The sequence below is a fragment of the Rhea americana genome, unplaced genomic scaffold (assembly GCF_003343005.1).
Source record: "Rhea americana isolate MKP2758 unplaced genomic scaffold, rheAme1 scaffold_94, whole genome shotgun sequence".
NCBI classification, from domain to species: domain Eukaryota; kingdom Metazoa; phylum Chordata; class Aves; order Rheiformes; family Rheidae; genus Rhea; species Rhea americana.
This window is the reverse complement of record NW_028187133.1, coordinates 276,339-301,959: the sequence shown is the minus strand read 5'-3', so window position 1 is coordinate 301,959 and position 25,621 is coordinate 276,339. Positions and strand designations below refer to the sequence as shown.

General features: G+C 36.0%; 1 protein-coding gene across 1 annotated transcript in view; it reads right to left on the bottom strand.

Moving 5' to 3' along the window:
• EYS (EGF-like photoreceptor maintenance factor) overlaps nucleotides 1-25,621 on the bottom strand; it is a gene marked incomplete at its 5' end in the record, with an annotated part of 393,942 nt that overhangs the window by 106,803 nt on the left and 261,518 nt on the right. Inside the window, 2 exons of the mRNA XM_085324865.1 lie at nucleotides 5,884-6,104; nucleotides 9,575-9,683. Coding sequence (XP_085180991.1) covers nucleotides 5,884-6,104; nucleotides 9,575-9,683 — 330 coding nt within the window. The remainder of the gene's footprint in view (nucleotides 1-5,883; nucleotides 6,105-9,574; nucleotides 9,684-25,621) is intronic.

Sequence of the window (25,621 nt, the reverse complement as noted above, 5' to 3'; positions counted from 1 at the left end):
TTCAGTGCACCTTATATTAAATTTTTCTCTTTAATTTACATAAAAGTGATATATTTAGAAGATGGGACTACAGACACTAACAATCCAAAACAGATAAAACGTAAGGCTTAAAGCTTGCTTTCAAAATGGTAAAAGCATATAGGCTGGTGTCTTTATATGCCATTTCGTCCTACTGATGCATGTAACTGGTGCAACAGAAAACTGTCATGACATAGTTGGTTTACTGGTCCCCAGCTGTTCAGACTGACAATCTGGCCATAGCCTGCCATGTTCCCCGCCCAGTCCTTCTCAGTTCCCAAACACTAAGGTGCTTATGGAGGCAGGGAACTTATCCAGGTCTTATTCTAACTAACATGAGGTGGGGATATGTTTGGGGAGCGTAACCTCTTTTGGCAATTGAGAAGTTTTTCTGTATCTCAATGTGATGACACAACTTGTGTGTCACAACGTGTCATTTAGTATTAGATGGTGGTCAATAGAATGATCACCTTTCTCTTTTGGGTTATTTCATAGGGCAACTGAAAAACTGCTTTGCTGCATGGACCTTACAGTTAAATATACAAAAAAACCCACACCAAAACTTCTGCAGCTAAGCTTTAAGAATCTAGTAATGCCATGAGGAAAGTATGGTCTGAGATGTTCATTTTTCTCTGACAATCTGCATTAATTAGCTAATTTTCCCCACATCTTTTCACCCAGTTGGATATTTATAATTAAAACATCTCATGTGAAAGCATACACTTGCTCATACTGTTATCCTACTWAAAAAAAAAAAAAAAAAAGAGGGGGAGCAGTGACATAAAAACAGTTTTCAAGGATATAGAATGCTACTGAAAAGGAAAAGGAAAATTTCACTATTCTGTGTGAGTATTATGAAGCAGTGGGCTTAAACTACAGCATGAAAGATTAAAATTACATGTTAGGAAATTGTTAGGAAATCCTCACTGTCAGTAAGATATTGAAGCTCTGGAACAGATTTTCCAGGAAGACAATAGAGATTCAATTATGAGGGGTATTTAAAAACAAGCTAGACAAAGTATAGTAAGAAAGATATAACTGATCCTTTTTGGAGGATGACCTTTAGAAGTCCCAGCCTTATTTTGCAACGATGTTATGTAGTCTGAATTATTTTCTCTCATATTGAAGTTATCTGAGTATCTCCTGCCTATTCATCTGCAGAGACACCATGATTTTGAAGCTTCTGGTATGTCTGCTTTGTTCCTGCTCACTCTTCTACCAAAGAGAAGACTTATTGCTTAACTGAGGTTCTTGTAAATGAATATTTGTGGCAACAYCTGGTTACTGATTTTAATTCCCTCAGCTCCCACTAACACAAGATGTTAAAAATCCCTTAAAGCATACTTCATCTTTTGCTGTAGCCATTCTATTTAAAGCCAAAGTGTTTGACTTTTGACTTTCTTCTTTGTTGATTTGTTAACATCTACTGACAGAATACTTCTCTATATCAGGGCCCTGATGACACTACTAGGACACTATCCTGCCCTACTCCCACTAGGGGCCTTTCCTCACTCCTACCCATGGGCAAAGGATATCATTTCAGCCCACCTCTGGGACGTCAATCCTGGCCTGAGATAGGTTATAGAAGACTCTCTTTCCTGTGCTGGCGCAGTCATGCTTACACTCAGCCACAGGCCCTGCTGATCTGGACCCTGGCCACGGGCTGATTGGCCAGTCTGGCCCCATCCCCATGGAGGATCCTGGAACCTAGAACTGCCCTTGGCTGCCCTACTCCCTCATGGGGTAGTGGGACAGGCCCTGGCAACCATGCTACCAGCCCCCAGATCCCAGGGAGGCCCATGCAGTGCCTAGACATTTGAATCATATAAATCCCTATCTTTTACTATGGAAATTACAGAGAGGACCATATTTTGCTTTTCAAAATAAATTTCTTCCGTATAATTATGGTAATTAATAGGGTGAGCACTATAATAGCATTTTTATATTCTGGTATAGAGAAAAGGCAAATAATCTTGTTTTAAGTATAACTGTAAGTAATATTTCATATGTGAGACACATCTGTCTAAGCACAGCAGTGCATGTTGACAAGCTCCAGTGCTCATTACAAAACACAGCTATTTCCCTTCATGGTCTTTGGGAAGCAAAAGCTCTAACTACCCAGCACACAAAGAATAACATGCAATGAAAAAAAAWTCTGGTTTTGGCACTTAGTTGTGTAAGTGAAATAACTGGTAAATTCTTAAGCAAGCCAATAGCAATCTTGTAAAAGCTGCTTATTTCACCCGACAAAAATTAATTTTCAATACAACTCAATTTTTTTCTACTAATAAATAAGCAAATATATATAATTAAAAGTGTAGATGACAGTATTTTAAATACTAGGCTATTTATCACTACCATTGGCTGCATGAAAATAAAATCATTACCTGAAAATAAAAAAGATGTACGGTCCACATGCACTACCTGAACAGTGGGAGGGCTGAAGACTGGAAAGTTTCCCTCTCTGGCTTTTCAATTCTTCCTGCTCCATACACAACACAGTGTGAATCAGTACTGGTTCATGAGCAACTAGGTTCATCAGCTAGCTGTTACGATAAAGCAACAAGTAAACTATTGCAGCGCTAAGGGAAACACTCGTGTATTTCAGCTCTAAGAGGTATCGGAAGATGTCTGTAATTAAAGTATTGAAGGAAGAAGGAGACAATGAGCACAACACACTTTAAAATGAGTCCTATTTCTAAATAGAATTTGTCAGAGTATACCCATTTGCTAAATGATTTCCTACTGTTGGTAAGAATTACCTGGACCAGAGAAGGACAAGAATAGTCTACAGGAAAGAATAACTCATCATTCCTTTTGGGAGATGGATAGATGAAGCACTTAACAYAAGTCTTGAGGCAGAGATTCAGAAGAAGAATGAAATTCTGTGGAATATTCAGGTCCAGATGAAAGAGGTTTTGGAAATAGACCTGCCATGGCTGATCTGGAGGTATGCAAATCATTGTATTTCCAAATCTCCTCACTCTGGTCAAATCAGTGACAGATGGAACCGTACGCAGCAAACTGAAGCATATTGGGGGGATTGCAGATGAAGCATAAAGGGGATTCAAATCCTGACTTTCTGCCAGGCAGAATTTGTGTAAAATGCTTCCCAGTACTCCTGTAAAATGCTGCTGGCATAGGCAAATTGACCTCCCAACTTGTAACTCTGTTTAATTCCTCTACAAAGAAACTGGAGAAGGTAAGTAGATGACTTACAAGAAGTGATTCTTGTAGATGTCACCTGGCTAAGTTTCAGCACGTCTCAGTGAAGCAGAAGTTTTCCCTTTACTGTTTATATGGTATATGGCAATGGAACTGTGCACCCCTAGATATGTAACCTTCTCTAGGAAGGAGAATCTTTCACATGCTGTGAACAAAATAAAGCTCCAGGACCTCGGGGTGCAGGAATTGTTCCTTCAAAGATCATTAGCTAGTAACCTATCCAAACAGGCCTTCCAAATCCTGTGAGATAAATCTGTTGCGATAGTTTTTGTTGGCAATCTTGACAGCTAGAGGAATGATCAGTCTCTGAAAAAGCAACTCTTCTTCTGGCAGGTAAACTGTATGAAGTCAGAGTTGTACAACTTGGATGTGAAATACGGCATCTGTATATTCATAATATGGTGAAGGTCACTGAATATGAACAGTTTGTGAACTGACTGAAGAATATACATACAGACATATGAAAACAAGCAAACTACAGACTGACATGTGAACTGTTATCTTTCTGTAATTGCTGGCAAGATATTGGCTAACCGTGCCATCTTGAATTTGAACATGTGGACATGTAACTTTAACTTGCATTTGAGCAAGCTGGGATGCTTCAGAGTAGGTCCATACAAAGTTATTGGGACAGAAGAGCCCTTATAGAATAATAAAATCATTGTGATTCAAAGAGACCTCTGGAATCATCTAGTCCAATTGCCCTGCTCAAAGCCAGATCAGCTACAGCAGGCTGTCCAGTCAGGTTTTGAATTTCTTCAAGGATGGAGACTCCACAACCACTCTGGGTAACCTGTTCCAGTGCTCAGTCATCCCCACAGTGAAGCTATGTTTTCGTATGTTCAGATGGCACCTCTTGTGTTTCAGTCTGTGGCTGTTGCCTCTCATCCTGTCACCACTGGCAGAAGTCTAGCTCCATCTTCTTTACACTCTCYCATCAGGTGTTTGRTGTTTATAAATGCTGATAAGACCCCCACAAGCCTTCTCTTCTCTAGGATAAACAATCTCAGCTGTCTTAGACTCTTCTCATGAGAGAGATGCTCTAGTCCCTTCATTATCTGTGTGGCCATTCACTGGACTCAGTCGAGTAAGTCTATGTCTATCCCGTACTGGGGACTCGGAACTGGATCCAGCACTCCAGATGTGGCCTCACTAGTGCTGAGTAGAGGAGAAGGAGGCAATGCTCTTCTTAATGCAGTCCAGGATGCTGCTGACCTTCTTTATCAATCCCTGGGGCACATTACCACCGACTAGCCACCAGCTGCACTTTGTGGCACTGATCACAACCCTTTAAGCCTGTCTGTTCAGACAGTTTTGTTTTTTGTATGGGAGACAGTGTTGAAACCTTGGCTGAAGTCAGGATAAATACCCACTGTATGCCACTCAGGTACCAGATCAGTCATCTCATCGTAGAAGGCTATCAGGTTGATCAGTAGCTACAAAAGATTTTCTGAAATAGGCCGAGGCCATCAGTTTGGAAGCAGAAAGGCAGAAAAATAGATCAAATAGTCATGAATAACCTTATTCAGGAACCAAGCTTCAAATTAAATAATACTCCACAATGGAATATGACAGGCCAATCAGGTCCTGTGCAGTGGAATGACAGAGATATAGGAAGAAGCAACAGAGGAGAAACAGATTCATTACTTCCAAGTAAAGACTCAGTTTCACCAGTCTGGTAGGCAGCTCGTGTTCTTCTTCATTATTTAAAGTTATATTATTCTTATTTATGCTCTAGCCAAACAAAGCTTAAAGATCAAAAACACATTTGGTGTTCCTGGTGTGCTCACATCAAAGAAGAGGAGCAGAAATGTACACCTCAAGGGCTCTTTAATCTAACAAACGTACAGTGACCCATTTTTTTTAAGAATTTTAGATTAATATCATGTTTGGCACTTGCCTGGAAGCCCACATACATTTTTCAAAACTGACTTGGGAGCTACTTCACAAATTCCATCAATTTTGAACAATGTTTTGGCTCCTAAAARCTGAATGCTTTAGACAATGGTCAAGTTACTACTGAACCACCACTACTGCCAGAGTTTGTGCTTTTAGCTGAGGTCTCTTTTGGACCCCATTTCCTCTCTGGATCTGATGCACTGTAACTTTTAAAGGTTCTTTAAGAATATTTATCCATAAACACTGAAGATGATAAAACTGATTCATAGACTACCATATTAATATTTTCATGGCATGATGATGAAAGCCTRTGCTATGTCCTCAGAGTACAGCATGAAGATGGTTGAGGGTACAAAGCCTATTAAGATATACAGTCGTTAGACAGAGTGAGAGCTTATGTGATTCTATYCAAATTATCTATAGAAAGAGTCTGATTTAGTCACCAAACCTTGTATGGGAACAGATCTAGCTGACCAAGAAGGAATTCTGGCAGCAATCCAGTATGCATGCAACCTTGGCAATATAATTACATTTTTATATCTYTTTTCATGTAAGCAAATAAGATATTAAATCTCTCTGGTTAGGCATGAAGAGCTCACATTTTCTATTTAGCATTACTAGGACAAAAGATAGGTGATTATTTCATTATACAGAAAATTATGATAATTTCTCATTAAGAATGAACTTACCAGCTCCGGCATGTAAACAGAAGATAAAGTGATTAAAAAAGGTAACTCTTACCTGATGCAGGTTCCACCATTGCGACATGGATTATAATCACATATTGGAACATTGCAGTTCACAACATTCCTTCCTCCAAGAGCCTCATCTATGATGAACAACTCTTTGTTGTTAACTTGAAAATCTCTAACGCATCCTTTATAGCCATGTATCTGCCCAGCACACYGATGAACCTCTTCATGAACAGGAACATTTCCAAGGAAGATTGATCCAAAGGTGATCTGCAGAAACAAGAAAATAAACATCAGAAAAGAATGTGGTTTATATATTGTACGATGTAACTGTGAGCAATGGAGGAATAACAAGAGATAAAGGGAATAGGYATTACCTGAGTTGGTCAAAAACTATGATTTTTGGTTGATGAGAGTATATTTTAAAATGTGGTTCTCTATTTTATCTTATTTTAATTCATGCAAAGAGACTGTGTTCATGTTGTGTGCATCTTCATATGTGTAAAATACAACATACATYCCAGGAAACACAAACTGGAATTCCTTGCCTTAAACACAACAGGCATGGTAAGGTTTTTTATAGTTCTCCTTATTCTACACTAAGAGTTTCACATTTTTGATTGAGTGTTGGTGCAGAAACACTGGTCAATTAGAGAATAAAGATTAGAGATTAGAGATTAGATTAAAGAATAGATTGTGAATCAAGCAGTTCTTTAGGATCTGGGAATTATGGGCCCCAAAAGRGAGAGAACACACAATAAAGATTTCAAATTTCTTGGATGAGTGACAGAAAAGAAAAAGGACTGCTAAGATGAAGTTCAGGGGAGAAGGGAAACTTAGTAGTAGGGAACGGTACTAAATTCTAGCGTCACCAAAATGGCTAGCAACATCCTGGTAGATAGARGTGCCAAAGAAACATCCACAAGTATTCCACACTAGCCCACAAAGACAGTGCTTAGTATGTTTTTTCCTGTGCTACCTGATCTAGAAGGTGARCCCTTGTCCATTGGATGTATGTATAGGATCTGTGAGTCATTTAGCACTGTGAATCCCCCTTCTAAAGCTGGGTGCCTGACTTTTTGGAGCTCTAACACAGGTTTTCACCAAACCTAACTTCCTTTGCTAAATATCTGCTACTGAGAATTGAAAAGATCATAATTTTTGCGTGTTTCCATCTGCAAWGTATACAATACCAACAAACCATGAAACGCACAAAATCTAGTTGATCTGAGTCAGTAGGAAGAATCATATTAGAAGATGAACAAATATATCACAGCGTGTACAGAAAGAAAATATAATTTATCACTAGGAGCCCTTCACTATCATCTGTATTAACTGTGAAGATCTAGAAACAGAAGGAGGAAAACATCACATTGACTTATCTATAATTCACACATCATGATTTTGCTCTTYTGTTTCCTGTATGGCTTTTGTATCTTGAGATACATTGCTGACAATCTCAAGTGAAATCTGGAGTTACAGTGAACATGAATATCTCCAGATATTTCTCTATTTACACTGTCCTTCATTCAGAATGGAAAGACATAAGCTAAATCTTTTAGAGCATGGATAAAATTAAATCAGATTTCTCATGTGGAAAGAATTCAAAGACATCAGCTCAGCACTTGTCAAATTCACTTCATATCTCTTGACTCTACGCCCTATCAAACAAGCCAGCATAGTTTCAGACAAGATTTGTAAGCAGTATTTGCAGACATTTTCTCTCTGCTTGTGAATTTACAAAGAATCAAGCAAAGAACTGGACTGGAATGTAGAGAGTCTATGATTAAGAAAAGTGTTTTCAACCTTCCTCTTGCAACACAATCATTTTTACTTCTTGGACTTATTTCACAACAGTACTAACCTGGGGGCAGATCCAGTGCACCATAGAACAACTTCAGTAGGCTCTGCTTAGTCTCTCACATCAGCAGTTTTCATCATAATATTTTAGACRCTCAGATTTGTGCTAGTACACTGCAATAAAGTCTTTGTTCTTTGAAGGTCCCATTCTGAGTTAAATTGACATAACCAGGATATATTTTAAAGAAGTAAAAGGCAAGAATTGTTGTAATTCTTGTTAATAACCTAACAGGCTTAGCATATAGACTTTCTAAATACTAATTTGAAAATGTCCTTCTTCACTTAAAGCCTGAATGGTTAGGAAGATTAGCTTGGCAAGTAAGAGGAAGAACCTCATTAGGCCTTCTAGAGATAAAGGAACTTCTTTCCTTGTGTACTTGAAAAGAAATTTCAGGCTCTGGGAGAACAGTTGCAGATCTGTAAAGCAGAGTGATTGGTCATGAGGATCTGACATTCACATTATACACCATGTGAGGGAYTCTGGATTAATTATAATTTGGTCCCATGAAATGCCCATTAGTGGTTACAGCACATTAGGCACACTCATAGAAAGCACATTTTGGTACAGTTTTATTCTCAATGAATTCAGTTTGCATGCTGCAAGACTGCTTTGCAACATGAATCAGTGTGGTAAGTGGGGATGGTAAGAATATTCACTTTAAAAACTCACTCCCGATATGAACTAAACCACATTTGCAGATCCACCCSAAAAGAAACAGAGAAGAGTTGTGGATGTTCTTTGGAACCAAAGACATTTCCTGATTAGCACAAGAAAGTTTGTGTTTTATGATCCTGGAGTATGACATCAAAGCTRGTTTCCTGAAAGTTATTTTTTGAGTAAGGCACTGCTGGCTTCTTGACATGATTAGGTGCTAATGGTTAAGCTTTTTCGTCAGATTTTCCTTGCAGGAGCTGTCAGTAGTGCTAACTTTATATTCCACCAGAGGGAGTTAAGGTCACTAGACATCAAGGAAGAGACAAAAACCTTCTGCAGTTGAATGTCAAGTTGATCATCTAGAAGCTAAGAACAGARAGAAAATTAAGGTGCAGCAGTATCTAATACCACATTGTTCTTGCTAGCAGACAGAACAAATCTTGATACTGATTCAGGGAAGAAACAGGGAAGAAAATTGGTTCCTAACTCCCATTGCATGCACATCATGATTAATGTCACTACAGTTAACAGTCCTGCCTTCTGGTGAATAATCTTATTGAGTGCCTCAATCACAGTTCAAATTCTATAGTCAAATACACAAAACAATGGGTATTCTGCAGAAGTAATACTGTGTTGCGATGATAGAATGTAGAACAAAGACAGGAGATAGCATAAAGACTAGGAATAACAGAGAAATTCGGATTTAGGAAAGCTGGCATATTGCCATTTAGGGAGAGTCTTCTGGTATTGGTTTCAACAGAGAGAGTAATTTTTTTCAATGTTGTTCAGAAGTGAATTCCTAGCAACAACACTAATGCCATGTCAAGTTGCTTATGGTTCATAACTGCCCTGAATTTCAAATGAGGGGTGATCAGAATTATTGCTAMACAAGAACTTGTTTTTAATAATACTGTGGCCTTGTTAAATGATTTTACTAATGTTATTTTTTTCTCTGGCATATGAGTGTTCCTTTCATGGACTTTAAGTAGCTGAAATGGGATGTTTCAGTGTTAAGTAAACTGAAGATATCAATGGCAATATTATGGATGCTTGATGTAAAAAGACGTATAGAACAGAATGTATTTATAATGATATCTATGGTAAAATTCTATATACTCTGTTAAAAAAGGCTAGAATGCTTATTCTTCTTTGAGAATAATTAAAGTGTATAGGTTGATGAAATGTTCAGAGCAAATAGTTACCTTTTGATGTTTTGGAGACTCACCTGAGATGCTTGATCTGACAGAGAGAGTCTGTGTTGTACAGGAGGATTCCCATCTGCAGACATTTCAATCATACAGTAACCTCCAGGACTGCCAACAGGCAACATATAACTAGAAGGAAACAGAAGATCTCATTATTGTTTATGCTGTTGACAGTAAAGTATTCAAATATCACACAGAAAAGACAAGGTGAAAAAGATGCTTCTGTTTCCATAAAGGATGTCACTCTTTGGACAATAATAATTCCAGTTTCATGGCTGCATGGACAACCTAAGAAATAAAAGATGTAAGTTTCTTTTTTAAGAAAGTCCCCCTTCTATTTGCTTTCCTCCTGTTCTTGACTCTAGTGTTTGAAATGTATATATAKAGAGAGAGAAGAAAGAGACCTTTCCGTCTGTAAGTGGGTACTGATAAATTCTAAGTGCTAACTGTGGTTGACAAATGGTCTCCCTAGTATAGAGGATTTCTGGGCAAGTAACATCAATGTTGAATGATGCTGAACTCCCTAGGTAGAAATTTCCTTTTTCTGCCCTATGTGGGAAACAGAAATGGAATAAGAAATGAAATGCTGCATACCTCTGAGCAGCAAGATTACACTGTGATATAGTTATCGTTACTTGGGTAGCATGCTGTTAATGTAAACTCTGGTATTGAGCTTCAGAGATTAAAAAGAATATAARGTTAAGGGAATTTGTAAAGTAAATACTGACAAACATTCATTAAGACACTGAGMATTTGTCAGGTTCTTTCTACGATGAAGTCTGACAAAATGCAAAAACTATTATCAACAATAAAAATTTAATCCAACAAGATGATTTTCAAATATATATTTTTTTGTAGTTAGAAATGGAATTTGCGTAAACATTATTACAGCAGTAGCAGAGTATTAGAATAGGAGAATGTTCTTTAAAACAGAGCTCTGCTAATTCTGCACAAGTGCTTCCCACTTCCATTTAACCTCAGTTTGAATTTTCACATACTTTAGAAGAGAATGTGATATRTCTTCTTTTGGGAAGCACGCTAAGGTTTACTGACTACATGCACAACAGGACATGAAACTCCCCGCAGTAATACCCTACGCAATTAGGTCTCCAGAGTAAAACCTTATATTAGAAAAATGTTATATCTTCACAACAGAATTTACAGAAGAGTCTGAAAAAAAGATTCAAGTTTAAGTGGACTGCCAAATTTTCCATGATTTAGCTGAACAAAAAGATGTCAGGAATTTCATAAACTATATTGTATTGGAGTGGATGAATTTTCATGTTAGGGCATACACATATGCGAAAGTTAACATATTGAAGGCCATGAAATCCTAAATACTGTGAACACATATCAGTACTCTTACGAATGACATAGCTCAGTATTGCAAAGGACAAATTTATTTCTGGATGAACTACATCTAAATCTACCATCTTCTCAAATGTCTGTGTTTTCATACAGCACCTACTTGTTTGTCTGCAGCTGCGATGGTATGATTTACCTCTATCTTTGAGCTTTGCTTTTCTACTCGTGTCTACAGGCTTATTGGTCTGTCCTCCTAACCATACATACAGTACGAAATTTAAGAGTCCCAGCTTTCACCTCTGAAGTTACTTAGAGCACTGTGTTGACATAAATGGATATAAAATTTGGTCCTTAATGAATATGGGTACATTTATAACACTTGCTGCAGTGCAGCGATTCCTGAATGGGCAGGGAAAAAAAAAAAAAAAAAAAAAAGGGCATGTACTAAAACAAGTCACATAGGCAGTATATCTATATCAGCATGGAGACGCACTCATATTAATAAATCTTGCCTTTCCAATAGCTATATTGCTTCTAGTTCCAGAGCTAATTCAGTCAATACCAATTCATTGACTTTTCATTGCATGCTGCTGCATGGGGTTGAAATGTTCCAAATTATTTCACCTTTGTAACTATGCTACACTTTCTGTACTTTTGAAATAGAAAAAAAACAATGTTTTAAATATTTTACAGTGATTTGAGATGAATGGCATCTCCCATTAACATCTTTCAAAATGTGACCTTGATTTCTAGGCTATTCAAATTAGTTTGCAAAATGTTGCTTCTTTTTTAATTTTAGGTTTTTTAAAAAACATGTTTTTCTAAGTATATTTTAAGTTAAATTTYTCCTTATATAGTCAAAATTTAGCATAACATTTTCAGTTTGAATGTAGAGAGACAGAAGCAACGTCTGCTGTTCTGAAGATCAGCTAATTTTCTCTGCTTTATTATAAAATTAGGTGAATAGAATAAACAGAACTTCCTTGTCAATAAATGACGCTTGGAACATGGATAATATTGGAGAAAGAACTTCCATCTACTCTGATTTCCAACCAATTCTTACTATATCAAAAATGTCTTGAATTGCATTTATTGTTCCTACTTATATCCCAGTTGCTGGCAATTCCCCACGTAATTCGTAGTGTATAATTGTTTTGAGTAAAATAAAACTAGCTCAGTTTGGATTCTCTTCGGAAAAACCAGCTCCACAACCTTTACCTGATGGTTTACTAGCCAGRGTAGATTCTGCAGCACGTACTCATGGCAATGCTTTTACTCTCCCTCCTCCTCTCCTTTACAAGAAGGTTTCTGAAGTCTTCACCTGCTGCACTTTCTATGTCAACTCAAGGTTTAACCCTGCCCATCACATATTGTAACAGTCCAGCCTACAAACAGCAAAGGTTTAAATGATGTGACAAAGTTATAACAAAGAATGTCTGACGGAAAAGAAAAAGAACAACATGGTCTATGTCAATTTGATCCTCTTCAAGCAATTAGCTATCCAAACTCAATTCTTTGTTGTAAACTTTGGTTGCAAATGTCTGGTATCCACACACTCTCTTACTGTTCTGGGCATATAATTTCTTGTTTGGACTCTTTGCTAAGAAAAAAAAAAACAGTATAAGATAAAAAAAGAGGTGCAATTAAAACAAGCTTTAAAGATTACTCAGTGCTTAAATGGTCTTTACTGTAATGCCTTTATGCAGACAAGCATAAGTATCCTAAATTCATATGAATACTAACATAATCATCCTTAGTCTTGTGTACCTGGTGATCCATTCTAATTTTACAGAAATGTGTCAGTCRAAAAATCTGTAGAATAAAACACTATCTGTTAGCAGCAACTATKACACAGTAATTTTTATCACAGTAATTTTTATCATTAGGGCTCAACTTTACATAGGATGTAAAAGGTATTATTTCTTCTTCTTTCTTTCTTTTTTTTCTCCTCCTAGATGMGGAAATGAAAGCTCAAGGAAAAGAAGCGATTTGTTTGATGTCAACCAGTAGATTAGTGATTGAGCTGTGAGAAAAAAACAAGCTATAAGCAGAAATCTAGTGACCTATATCCTGGAGTGCGCATTAAGAATGCTCTCACTACWTTCTTCAGTATTTGCTTCTTTCTCTGCAAGCACTTCCAGGTAAGTCATACTTGAAATCTCTGTCTGTTGTAGGCCACAGCAATGAAAAATTGTCATTYGAAATCTGAACAAAAGGAAAATTTTTCATGCTTACATTACCACAAAATTACAGATGTTTGAGTTTGCTAGATTACTCAAATATGCTTAGAATAGCTTTTGGAAAGAGATAGAGCATGGAAAATTTCAGCCCAAAAGTCAGTTTTCTGAGAAAATTATGAAAATAATGAAAAATGGCAATTAAAATGGAAATGCCATCTCCATCTTTGCCATAGTAGTTGAAATCCCAAAGTGCTAAAGTATGGACTTATATAACTACAGAGTTTTTAAAAATAATGACCAAGAATGTCCTTGAAATATTCTGCAGCAAAAATGATGTGAATTAAAATGCCACTGCATCTAGCTGTACAACTTGTTTTACTTATAATGTAACATTAAATCTGTCTGAATCCTGCAATTGCATAAATGCAGTTCTATTCCTGCACGCATCTCATAGAAGAATGAAATCTAGTATTCACATTACAAAAGATAAAAGCTGATGATTTATTCTCTTGACATTTTTTCTTTATTTTTCTAATTAACCTCATATTATGAGAAACTGACCTCACATTAAGAACACCTGAAAGTGGCTAATCACTGACATCTTTCAATTTTGAAGAAATAATTTTTAGTTCAGTTTCACTTCTTCACTTGTTTAGATGCTAAAGGCATTTCAGTCCATCTTCCTCACATCTCAGTGGCATATTTCAGTTGCATTCAAAGCCAGCATATTTTTTTTCCCTCTAGAGACAGTGACAGAATAGTATGCAATATGATTCCTGTTGCAAGATTTTTTTGTCAGGCACCAGAACCACTCTATGTGACTCATACATATTACACTTGTAATGATATGAAAAGGTTTTACAGAGCAGTAGAGAACTGGGTATGTGTGAGGGAAGTATGGGAACATTATGCAGAGTATTTCTCAAAATAATCTAAATTGGTCTGCAGCCATGTGCAGTAACTGTTCCTGTAGGTGCTAAGCTACAGGCCTGATGTAGCGGAGTATTTGTTTCCTCAGGTTTGAAATAAGAAGAGTTTCAGCCTTCTTTTTTAAGCTTCACTTAGAATAACATGATTTTTCATATCTGCAATGAATTTTATATAAGCTTTTGTTAAGAATAAGAATTAACAAAAGATTTATTACAGGGACTGTTCCTCTACAAAAGATTCATAGACCACAATAGATGTAAAACATAAGTTATACACATTGATTAATGCCATTACTGGTTACATCCTGATTAATCATGTGAATGAACATTAAATATCTAGCAAACAGCAAGTACAATGTTTACCTAGCATGCTCACACCAACATAATGCAATTGTGGATATTAAGTATTGGATTTTAGTTTAGGCTTGGGACTGATATTAAAGGGAATCCTCCTGAGCTAGCTAAGATTGAGGCATTTTAAATTCATATGCTATCTGATATATTTTTTTTTCGAGCAGATGTTTTACTTTATACTGTAACAACTAGTTCTCAATGTGAAAAACTTAATCTTACTTTTTTTCAAGCTAGTCACCAGGTGGCACTAAAGGAGCACAGTAGAAAATTCATACTGTCTCTTCTGATCATCAGAAATACTGACTTAAGCCCTAATTGATAGAATGATTGTTTCAGCTTCCAATTTATATATAAGAAAACACAGTAAAGTATTTTAAACTGATCACATACTTGACAATATGGATGAGAAAAAGTCTGGAGACTAGAACTTCTGGAAGACTTTCAACTGCATTCATGCAGTACAACTATCTAATGTAATCACGTAAATGGTGCATTCATGGTTGTATAAACATACTTAAGAAAATTTAGTTTATACCAGTTATGTTTTCTATACAGTGCTATTGCTGTAGCCATATTTCTAACAGATTAGAGACATAACAAAATTAAAGTGCCAGATTAGCTGCATAAAAAAATCAAATTTATAAAGGGTACCAGCCTCTGACATTATTCAACCTAAATTGACACAGTAAGATTTTTCCTAAATAAAGACTTCATACTGCTACTAGTTTACAGAACATAGGTTTTTTGGTCTTCTGAAAATGATTACAAAGTAGTTATATTGCTCTCGATTTTTTAATGTGACAATTGGAGGATTGCGTTTAGAACTAGCTGCTATTTTTTTTTCCTACAAGCTGACAAACACTTTAACCCAATTTAATAACACATCATGGGAAAAAATCCCGACAAAATCCCACATGCCTCTTTACTGAAAAAGTGTTGATATTAAAGAGACAATTTGAAATGACTTCTGCAAAACACTAAAGCAGCAGCTTCATTTACACCCTTGATTAACCAGAGCAGTTGTCAAGGGAACATCTAACCAGCTGTCAAGCAATACAGGAGATTTTTTCAAGAACAATGATTTTACTTTTTACTGAGCATATGCAATTCACAAGTGTGAAAATCTGTAGTGTGTTTTATGTCTTTAGTAATCTCTTGATACTTCTTTCCAAAATTCTTCCAGTTATTTTTTAGGTTACAAAAATAGCAAATTTTTGGATTTTTGTTATTAAAAAAATACCTTCTCTTTCCGAAATAATTTTCATCTACTGCCTCCATGGAAATGTTCACACATGTCTTTYCCTTTTCAACAAGATCATTTTTAGGCATTTCTTAGCACTTTCAATTATAACATTAGGAAGTGAAAATTATAAAAATGAATGCTTCATTTTATGTCTGACATGTTATTTGAAATCAATGAAACATCTGCCATAGCCTCCAGTCATTCAACACCAAATTTCAGGTTTCCTCRTTGCTATGATGTGACCTAACTGTAAAGTGTACCAGAAGGAGAGAATGAGACAAGAGTCAGGGGGAAGATAAGAAGTCAAGAAGATAAAACCCAAATGATTTTGACCACTCATAGTGTCTTGCAGTACTAATTATCTCCCAATGTCCTTAAAAAAAAAAGAGAGAGAGAGAGAGAGAGTCTTTTAAAAGTGCTAGTTGCRAGAAGTCTGGATTTAGAGGACAAAAGAAACCCTAGCTATTAAAGGCTCTCTTGATGAGGATGGAAAATCCTACAGTTCTGCTGACTGTTTATTTTTGGTGTTTTCCTATTTGGTTCTTAAGAATGCCTGCTATTTGCCTTAGATTCAGAAGCTGTTCCTCATTATGTGAACAAAAATGGTTAACATGGCAGCATTACACTGAATACTACGTTCCAGGTTATTGCTGACATCTTCCTCATATCTATGCACCGAAGGCTGCTCCTTCTAATGATGCTTAAAAATAGATACCACTATTTGTACTTACTTAAACTCCTCCCTTACTCCTTGATCAGTTTTACTGGACTATGCAGGAAGAGTAGAACTTTTAAAAAGATTCAGGTGGGCAAATTTGAGAGAGAACAGTAGCTAGATAGCACACACAATACTGGACATAATACTGTACATTAGTATTTCAGGGGGGTCTAGCATGTCTTACAATTATAAGCATTTGTTCTGATTTATTTGTACCCAATAACGAGGCTTCTGTAGTTAGGATACAAATATGCTTGTCTACCTCTATGCCTTGTACGGTTTGGTGTGTTTCTATAACACACTGCATCCTGCAGTATGGCACTGGTTTCGTCTGACTCAAGTGCACATTAGAATCCCTGCTTCTGGCCACTGCAGAAAAGGACAAATACTTTAAACTGAAGAGAAGTTTTTTTCCTACTATTACACATAACATCCCATCTTCAGCTCAGTTCTACAGTAGGTGCTCCACACCATACTGTTAAAATACTACTTAGTTATTGTTTTTGATAGATAGCCTTAAAATGGAGCATCACATTGAAGAAGATATGGACCAAGAAAAAAAAGACTAGAAAAGAGCTGCAGGAAACATTGGATATCTAGAAAAGGGACCTGCAAAGAAAGTTTACATTCAAGTTTCATCTAATCCAAGAAAAAACCTTTAACTTTTAGAGGTCTTTCAGTGCACATCCAATGTTACTTATACTAATTATAGATCACTTAGGCAAAATTGAAAGATTTAAAGAAGACAAGATTAATCAGAGGCATAATAAAATCTCCAAGCATGTAAAAGGCTGCTGCAAACAAGAAAATAATATATTCTTTATCTTTACAGCGGACTTTAGAAAAAATCTCTCTAATAGTACGGATTTTGAGGTAGATTGCCTGGTTGGGTCAGGTCTCCCTCACTAAAGCTCTTTAAGGACAGGTTAGAGAAATATCTRTCAGAAATGACAAAAGCGTGTAATTTACAGGTATGACAAATATGACAAAAGTGCTAGGGCAGGGGGATAAAGTAGGTGATCACCTGAGATCTTTTGCAGCCTACAATTTATAATTCTAACATTTCTGTCAGAAGAATTAAAGACAATTCCATGGAATGTTAACACCGCAAAACTCATTTTAGGTTTGGCAAAAACTAAGTCTAAAATTAATATGACATTTCCAGTTGTTCAGATAATTGAGTCTATCTTCAAGGTAAAGAAAGAGCAGAACAGGTCTTATTGTTGGACAAACAAATAGTTTATAATAGAAATGACTGCAATGATCAGTGTGTCTGAATTTTTATAAGAACAGCTTCTTTCTATTATACACAAATCTAATATGACCCACTTTAAGGAAAAATGTCTTTCTGGAGAGTGCTGAATATAAAATGCAGAAAGGAAAAGTGCTTTTGTTCACCTTCAAACTCACTCTTTTCTCCCTCACTGTGGAGGTACTAGCAAAATTAGACAGAAATAAATAAAAATACAGGAATACAAATAAATTTAATCTTGAATAATATATACCTTGCACAGGAGATTTCTTTATGCAATGTCTAGATAGAGTTTTTCACATATTATATAGAATATAAAGACCCCCCAAAAAATTGATAGTTGTGTATAAGCACATCATTAGCTGAAAATGTTAATTCCTACTTTACATAAAACACAATAGATACTTTTTATGCTAGGTTCTACTTGGATTTCTTTGTTCCTCTTCTATGCCAGATTTTTACTATTGATAAAAATCTGTCTTTTTTAACAAGATAACACATCTTCAAGAACGAATATTGTTGCTTTTCCTCTTTCTGTTATTTCYTTTGTCTCATGTACATGGACCAATTGGATATTTGCTGCACCTAAACACAGTGGTCTTGATTTTCACCATGGCCACCTTTAACTTTTCTTTCAGTGTACAAAATGAAGGACTTTCTTCCTTGGAAGAGCATTTTTTGAGTAAAGGGCTTGCAGTCTTTTGTACAGCTCATTCTTACCATCTAATCTGGCTTCTCTCGTTCACTGATTTTTAATTCAGGTGTAATTGCACTGAAGTAATTTAATTTAAAAWTATATAACAACAGAAAGGAAAACTTGCTTCCTCCTTCACTCCCTTTACATAAGTCTATGTAAAACCTATGCAATACCTAATGAAAAGTGTGGCAGAAATACAGAGAAAATGAGGAATATTTAGCCTTCACTGAAAGAGTATTCTATTCAAAGAAGAAAAGCTTTCATATAGACAGTCATTATCTAACAGGGTTGATGTGCTTTTTTTTTCTCCCTGATGAAATCTTCCCAGTCAAATAAATGGCAAACAACTTACCTAATGTTGATCTATTATATTAAAGGTCACACGCTTTCCTCTGGGGGAAAATTAGGTGATTTTGTTAACTTACAGAAAGTCAGAATAGTAATCAAAAGCAAAAMCGCAATGTTATATTGATGAAAAGTGAGCTGCAAAAGTTCTGCTCAACAGTGAACAAATTGAAGCCTAAATCTGACTGCATGGAGCAGCTGAATACATACTGTACTAGAATGCAAAAATAACCTTTACAACACTACAAGATTTTACCATGTTAGAGAATYTTTATTCTGGAGAGAAATATGACTGATCTGCCTATCATAACCCATACCATTTTCTTTAGATACAGAATCAGTTGTAATTACAGTAGAGTACAGGTAAGTAGAGTAAAAGTCTATATAAGAAACATTCAATATTATCGCCCAGCAAGCAAATTACATTACTGTAATTCTGGCAAAAGATAAAACACAGCACTTGACCAAACTTRCAATTTTAAAAAGTATTCAGATGCCTTAAATATTGTTGCATTACAAGTTGTGATATCATGTCTTAAAACTCGTTGTTAAATAACGTATCTACCTACTAGCTAACTTAACCTCATACATATGAAAGTATTGGTGAAAATAAAGAAAAATAAGAAATTGATGTTTGTATGTGAAGAAGAAATGGTAAAACCACTTTAACAGAGAAAAAGCAATATTAGTTTAACAACATAAATGCGTGAAATGCCAATCAAACTCAAAACTTTCATATAGGAGTCTTTGTATCTCATGTAATAACTTTATAGAACAATTAAATTCCTGGACATAAAGAAGAACTACAGAAGAAAGATCCACAGTCATGTGATCATGTCATATTTGGACAGGCTGCACACTGTGCTAGCACAGACATGCTCACCCTCTGCATCACGTATGACCCAGGTATGACTGTGTAAGATAGCAYGGACAGTGAATGTTATCTGCTCTCCTGTGCAGATAGATTCTTGGACRGACTTATGGGAAAAGAGTTGTTGTAGGAACTTCTTAAAATGCTGCAAAATTGTTATCTTATCATTGCTAGAACACACACCAGACAATATGATGAAATAGATACTTAACCACATGCTAGATTATTATGTTCAGTTGTTCAGTAAACCCGTAACAGAGACACAGAAACAATGTTTATAGTGAACCATGCAGAATAATGTTAGATAATATTCCAATTGTACGGCATAGCATCTTCCTTTGAAAGAAAATTTGATTGCAAATTTTTAGACCTAGATATAAAACTGTGGACAGCCATGACCCATTTTTCTGGGAAGTCTGATGTGAAATGGCTATGAAATATAAAGAAAATACATGTATACATACATTTCTCAGAACAATCGATGTTTATATATGACACAATTATAATAACAATTTGCCTAAAGWGGTAAGAATTTTTCTGTATATAGACAGATTGTGCTTGCTAGAATGGTTAAAACAAAGAACAAAGTAAAAAATACGGAACATATCCAAAACATCCTAATTTGAGTGTGGAAGATTCCAGCCAAGACAATACTGAAAGGTAAAATGGTAAACTCAAACAAATGTTTATAGATTTGAATTGCCCTAACACTCTGCCAACAAAGTGCCTCAACAAAGCACTGGAAATGTGCTATGCAATTATGTTTCTCCTCCTTGAGGAGTACTATCAATCCTAGAAGTACAGTGGCTCTGTTGGAGTTAGCAGGAGTTTTGTATTACACTAGAATATAGGAATAAATGAGTATTTGAGCCATTTTCAGACATAATCTTCCATTTAGGGTCTCACATAACTCTAGTCCTATGGATAAAACTTAGAAAGCTACCTAATGAACAAACAAATCTATGTCAATGCAGATTTGACAACGCAATAATGCAACAACGGAATATTACATTGTGTATAAAGGAAACAACGCAATATTACARTGACCTTCAATTGAAAATCTTCTGTTTTCTTACCTATGACAGACAGAAGACATACAATAATAAATAACATTTATTCTTTATATAAGGCAGCACTAATTAATCTCCTTCCATATACTCTATGGTCTAAAATGAACTCCTACTCCTACGCTACATTTAGAAAAACTAAGAGAAAGATAGGTTAATTAACATAGTCAGTGTGAAATTTGGTCTTTAACTTGCATGACAAGAGAATGAATAATTTATGCAATTATATTGGAAATTTGGGGAGATTGCAGAGAATAAAATCCTTCTATTGGAGATGAGTGCAAATCCTGAATTTGAGGCTGGTATCTTTGACAATATTCATGACCAAGAAAAATTCTATTGGTATTATAGCTCTAAGGATTTAGGTATCAAAACCATTTTTTTTTGATCGAAGACTCTTTTAATTGTGCGTTGGCTTCACAGTCTTTTAAGAGTGTTTCACAGACTTCTAATCCTTTGCTGCTTTGAGTCTTTGGACCTTAGCGCTATTTTCACACTACCCTAATTCAGACTTAGGCAAATTTCATGTGCCTACCTCTCACAGTGAAATTCAGACAACCTATTCTCAGGGTTTGCTGATGACATTCAAGTAATTTGCTTCTTCACATCCTCAAAAGCATCCAGCTCAGGAAAAAGAAAAAAGGCACACAGTTAATCTCTGTTTTAATTCAGGACCAACTGCTGAAGCACCTATTGCTTCTACTCAACTGTTCTATAAAGGTCTAAGAATGCTTAATTCAGCTGAATTACATTAAGATCAACAGAAAATACTGCTAGAGAACATGAGTCAGAGGACACACGAAGCCTGGAATAGCCTATTAAAATGGGATATTGAGTGCTCCTCACTTAACTTGGCAAATTATTCTTGCAGTCTAATTGAAGCTGTAAATATATGCTATTGATAAAAGTAATTCTCTGTGTATGGTAAGAATTACCAATAGCAAATGTGTGTGGTAAGCATCACTTCTTAGGCTGTCATAAAGCCAAAGCTGCCAAGAAGTCTAGCAGAGTACTATGGAGGGGTAATACGCTGTTTCTTGCGCAGATGAAACTGGGAATGAGTTACTTATCTTTCTTATTAAGCTCTTCCAAGAGTTCAAGAGTCCTCTCTATGCCTTCAGCCCTCACTAACATTCTGTGTGTCTCTCCTTTAGACATCATCAGTAATTTACTTTCAAATTTACTTCCACAAAGCATGAGCAACACCCATCAGGCCAACAGTACAAGGCAGCAATACTAAATGATATTTATCAGACTTAAGATTTATCCAGTTAATGAACCCTAACTATCAGGCAATGTAATTAGTTGCTTGCATTTTTTTTAAATGCTGCTACGTATTTATTTGAAYATAGAAAGGAGCAGATCTATCTATATTTTAGCATAAATATATAGAAATTCAAGTCTTATTACTACTATGTAAACTGATTAAAGGGGTCTAGTGGCCCTTATCTGGACCAAAGTCATTACTTATTTTGTTGCTGCATATGATACCAGGTATGTTGTACTTTACTCAAAAGACGTGAGTTTCAAAATTGTTATATCAAGGAAATTCAGATCCTTATAATATTTGTGCATGTACTTTGTATAATTTGAAACTGTCTAAATCACAGCATCCGATATAAACAGCYGAGACCCTTTTTTCTAAGATATAACCAAGTATTTCTTTAAAAGAAGWAAAAAGAGACTGCTTTATGGTGATATGTTATTATACATTTTAATTGCAATCCTCTTAAATGTACAAGAAACTACAGGTTCACAATGCTTATTCCCTATTTGAATACAAAAAGATAAAATATAGATTATGGTATATCATTTGGAGGTGCTTTAAGAGAGGTGATACTTAAACAGAAAGATTTATATTTTATAACATATTACAAATATCTCAATTCATTTTTTTTTCTAGTCAGTCTGATTAGTGATGTATATTTGAGCTGAAGTGTACTATTTGGAAAATAAATAGTGCATAAAATTCATGAATATTAAAAGAGAAAAAGAAAAATATCATGCATTTAGCCTGGATGAGTAAATGTGTTCCATTTTATAAACAAGATAGATCACTTTCATCAGATTTAAAAAATAGAAACCATTAAGTGTTTATGGAAAAACGCAATCTCGTATGATGCAAAATGTGCTATATTTCTTCATGGGCAGATGAAATTTTATGTATCACTATTTTTACTAGCTTTTTAACAAGATTATATTTATGAATATAAGTCATTAAGGAAATTACAAAATTGTAAATAAATACCAAGATGATTGTTGCTGTGTACGTGCAACCTAGTTTCCATTTCAGATGAGATGCTATATTTCTTTATTTTGATATCCACTTTTTCACTTAAATACTATGAATTTGAAACTGTACATGTTGAATTTGGAAATATTAGTAAATAATTCACTACAAGGAAAAARCTCAGATTAAGTATTTCATTTCAAAGGAATACTCAGTACCATTAATCATGTAGATATTTTAGGTATAAATGAAAGCACTGAATAAAGTTTCAATTTATCTGAATAATCATTTCTAACTGACAAAAAATCATTTCAGATYAAGTTGACTGTCTCTGATTTTCAACTGTTTAAATTATATGCATAAATTTAATCAGAGTCACTTTAACCATTCTATTCAGCAACGTGCAATCACAGAGTCCCCAACTGCAAACGAGAATTAATTCCAATATATTTTCACAGCACAAGTAAATCCCATTTGGTTTGATCTTATTTTCCCTTAAGATCATCAGTTTAGYAGTAAATCCCACTTTTAAAATTAAAATTAAAAGCAGACGAAAAAGTTTGGGCTGCCAGCTTTTTTTGGCAATAGTCATATTTTGAAGCTTTGGGAAACCAGGAAGCAAATCCATGAGTTTATATAGATACAAAACATCATATCTGTCACAACAAAGCCTATCCCAAACTTCACATTTATCTTTAGATATTGGAACATAAGAAGCATTTTGGAAGCATGAGTCCTCCAGTGAGTCCTCCAGATACAGACTAGCTGATAATATACAATTAGCATAGAGATAATATCTTATACACAGAAGATTGGTCTCTATATTGACTACTGGTGCTGTAACTGCTGATATCATTGGTTTGAASTAGTTAGTAGTTAATCATGAAATAATAAAAGCTAGTACTAAATCTTTTTATTCAGATGACACTGAGCATCAGCATTCAGCATTCAGTGCATCCGACTGAACAGAATTATTCACTGGAGCTGGATTTTGTTATATTCACACTGTGTGAGGAGGAGTCCTCATGGCTCTCTCTCTGGATGCCACACACTTGTCAAAGACAAATATTACATAGAAATGTTCACAGCTATTTGCTGTAAGGAAGGGGTGATTCCTTGCCCTCCATCATTGGGGAGGGAAGTCAGTCATGTTTGTCTGMAGAGTAATGATGGAGTGACCCAAAAGTAACATGAAGAAGTAAATAACTCTGTCTGGAGACTGGTGCCCAAAGTAACGTGAAGAAGGAACCAGTAACAGGAGATGAAAAGGATGACTGCAGAAAATCACTGAAACTAGTATTTGATTAGTGACCTAGGAAATTGTTGATGTAAACCCATCATGGTACTAYGCAAACTTTGGTGGGGCAAAGATGCTCTAAGACCCCAGAGGAACAGCAATAGGCCCTACTAATTTACTCATAGGAGGAAGTACTGAAGCATTGAACTCGTTACTGGACCCAGGACRAAGCAGGCTAAGCACTGAACTCTGAATTGGACCTGTCAGGGTGCAGTGAGCTCGCTGCTCCCTAACRGATGGGGAACTGGGAGCTTGACTTCCCTGTTGCAGCTGTGGCCTGGGCTATAGACAGCATGCAACTGTAACAGGTCACGTGTGAGTGAGATGTATATGTGTGTTGTGCTGTCACTTGTTAGTGTTATTGTTGAAGCAATTTTTTGTTTAGTATTATTGCTTTTCTAATTTTATTTATTATTATTTTCTTAATCTTAGCTAATAAAAAAACACATTGAATTAAGTGAAGGATCAGTCATTTCCTTGGCATAACCAGACCCACACTAATCAATCAACTGTCACAGTGCATCAAGATGAAATCTGGCATGGTGTGCAGGCCAAAGACGCTACAGGTACTGAGAGACACAAACTGATTATAGCATTTCAGCACCATGGCTGTATTTTGACAAATTGGTGGAGAATGCAGGCAGCATGACGGTGCACTTKTGACACGGCGTACATTAACGTGAAAATACAGTGACCTATAGAGCATAATTAGGTAGTAAACATAAATAAAAATTCTCTTTTCTAAAAGCATATTAAAACTTGCAGAGTACACTGCGGACTTACTAGCTAGACAATCTTCACAACAGCCCTATGAATAAGCTTGTAATTAATATTTCAATTTGTCAGAAAAGTGAAATGACTTGCCCAGTGTCATGATGTAAGTGAACAGAAGACTAAGGGTAGGCTATGTGACCTCGGAGCTGCACCTGCACAGAACCCATAATTTCATGGACGCAGATCACGAAACAAAGGCTGAATTCCTCAGAGATCAACTCAGAAAAATAAAAGGAAAATATCCATTTATMTAAAAGCACAAACAAATTACTAAAGAGCTTTGAAATACACAGTGTGCAAAACATTTAACCCAGTGTGTAAATAAGCTTTGACAAATTTAGGCCTAAAAAACCCCAAACCCCCTGAAACATATTTGACACACATTAATCAGATTAACAGGATAASTCAGGCATTTGTGTCTGCTTCTGAGACCCAAAGGTTGACAGCAGCTCAATTTTGCCTCACAATCAGATAATCACAACAATCAGATAATCAACAGTGATACRTTGAGACAGGAAGGGACCTCTGGAGACTATGCAGTGCAATCCCCCTGCTCAAAGCAGAGTCATAGAATCACAGAATCACAGCATCAGTAAGGTTGGAAGGGACCTCTGGAGATCATCTAGTCCAACATCCCTGCTCAAGCAGGGTCACCTAGAGCATGGTAGACAGGGTTGCATCCAGGCAGGCCTTGAAGGTCTCCAGAGAAGGAGACTCCACAACCTCTCTGGGCAACCTGGGCCAGTGCTCCGTCACTCTCACAGGGAAGAAATTCCCCCTCATGGTCAGGCGGAACTTCCTGCGC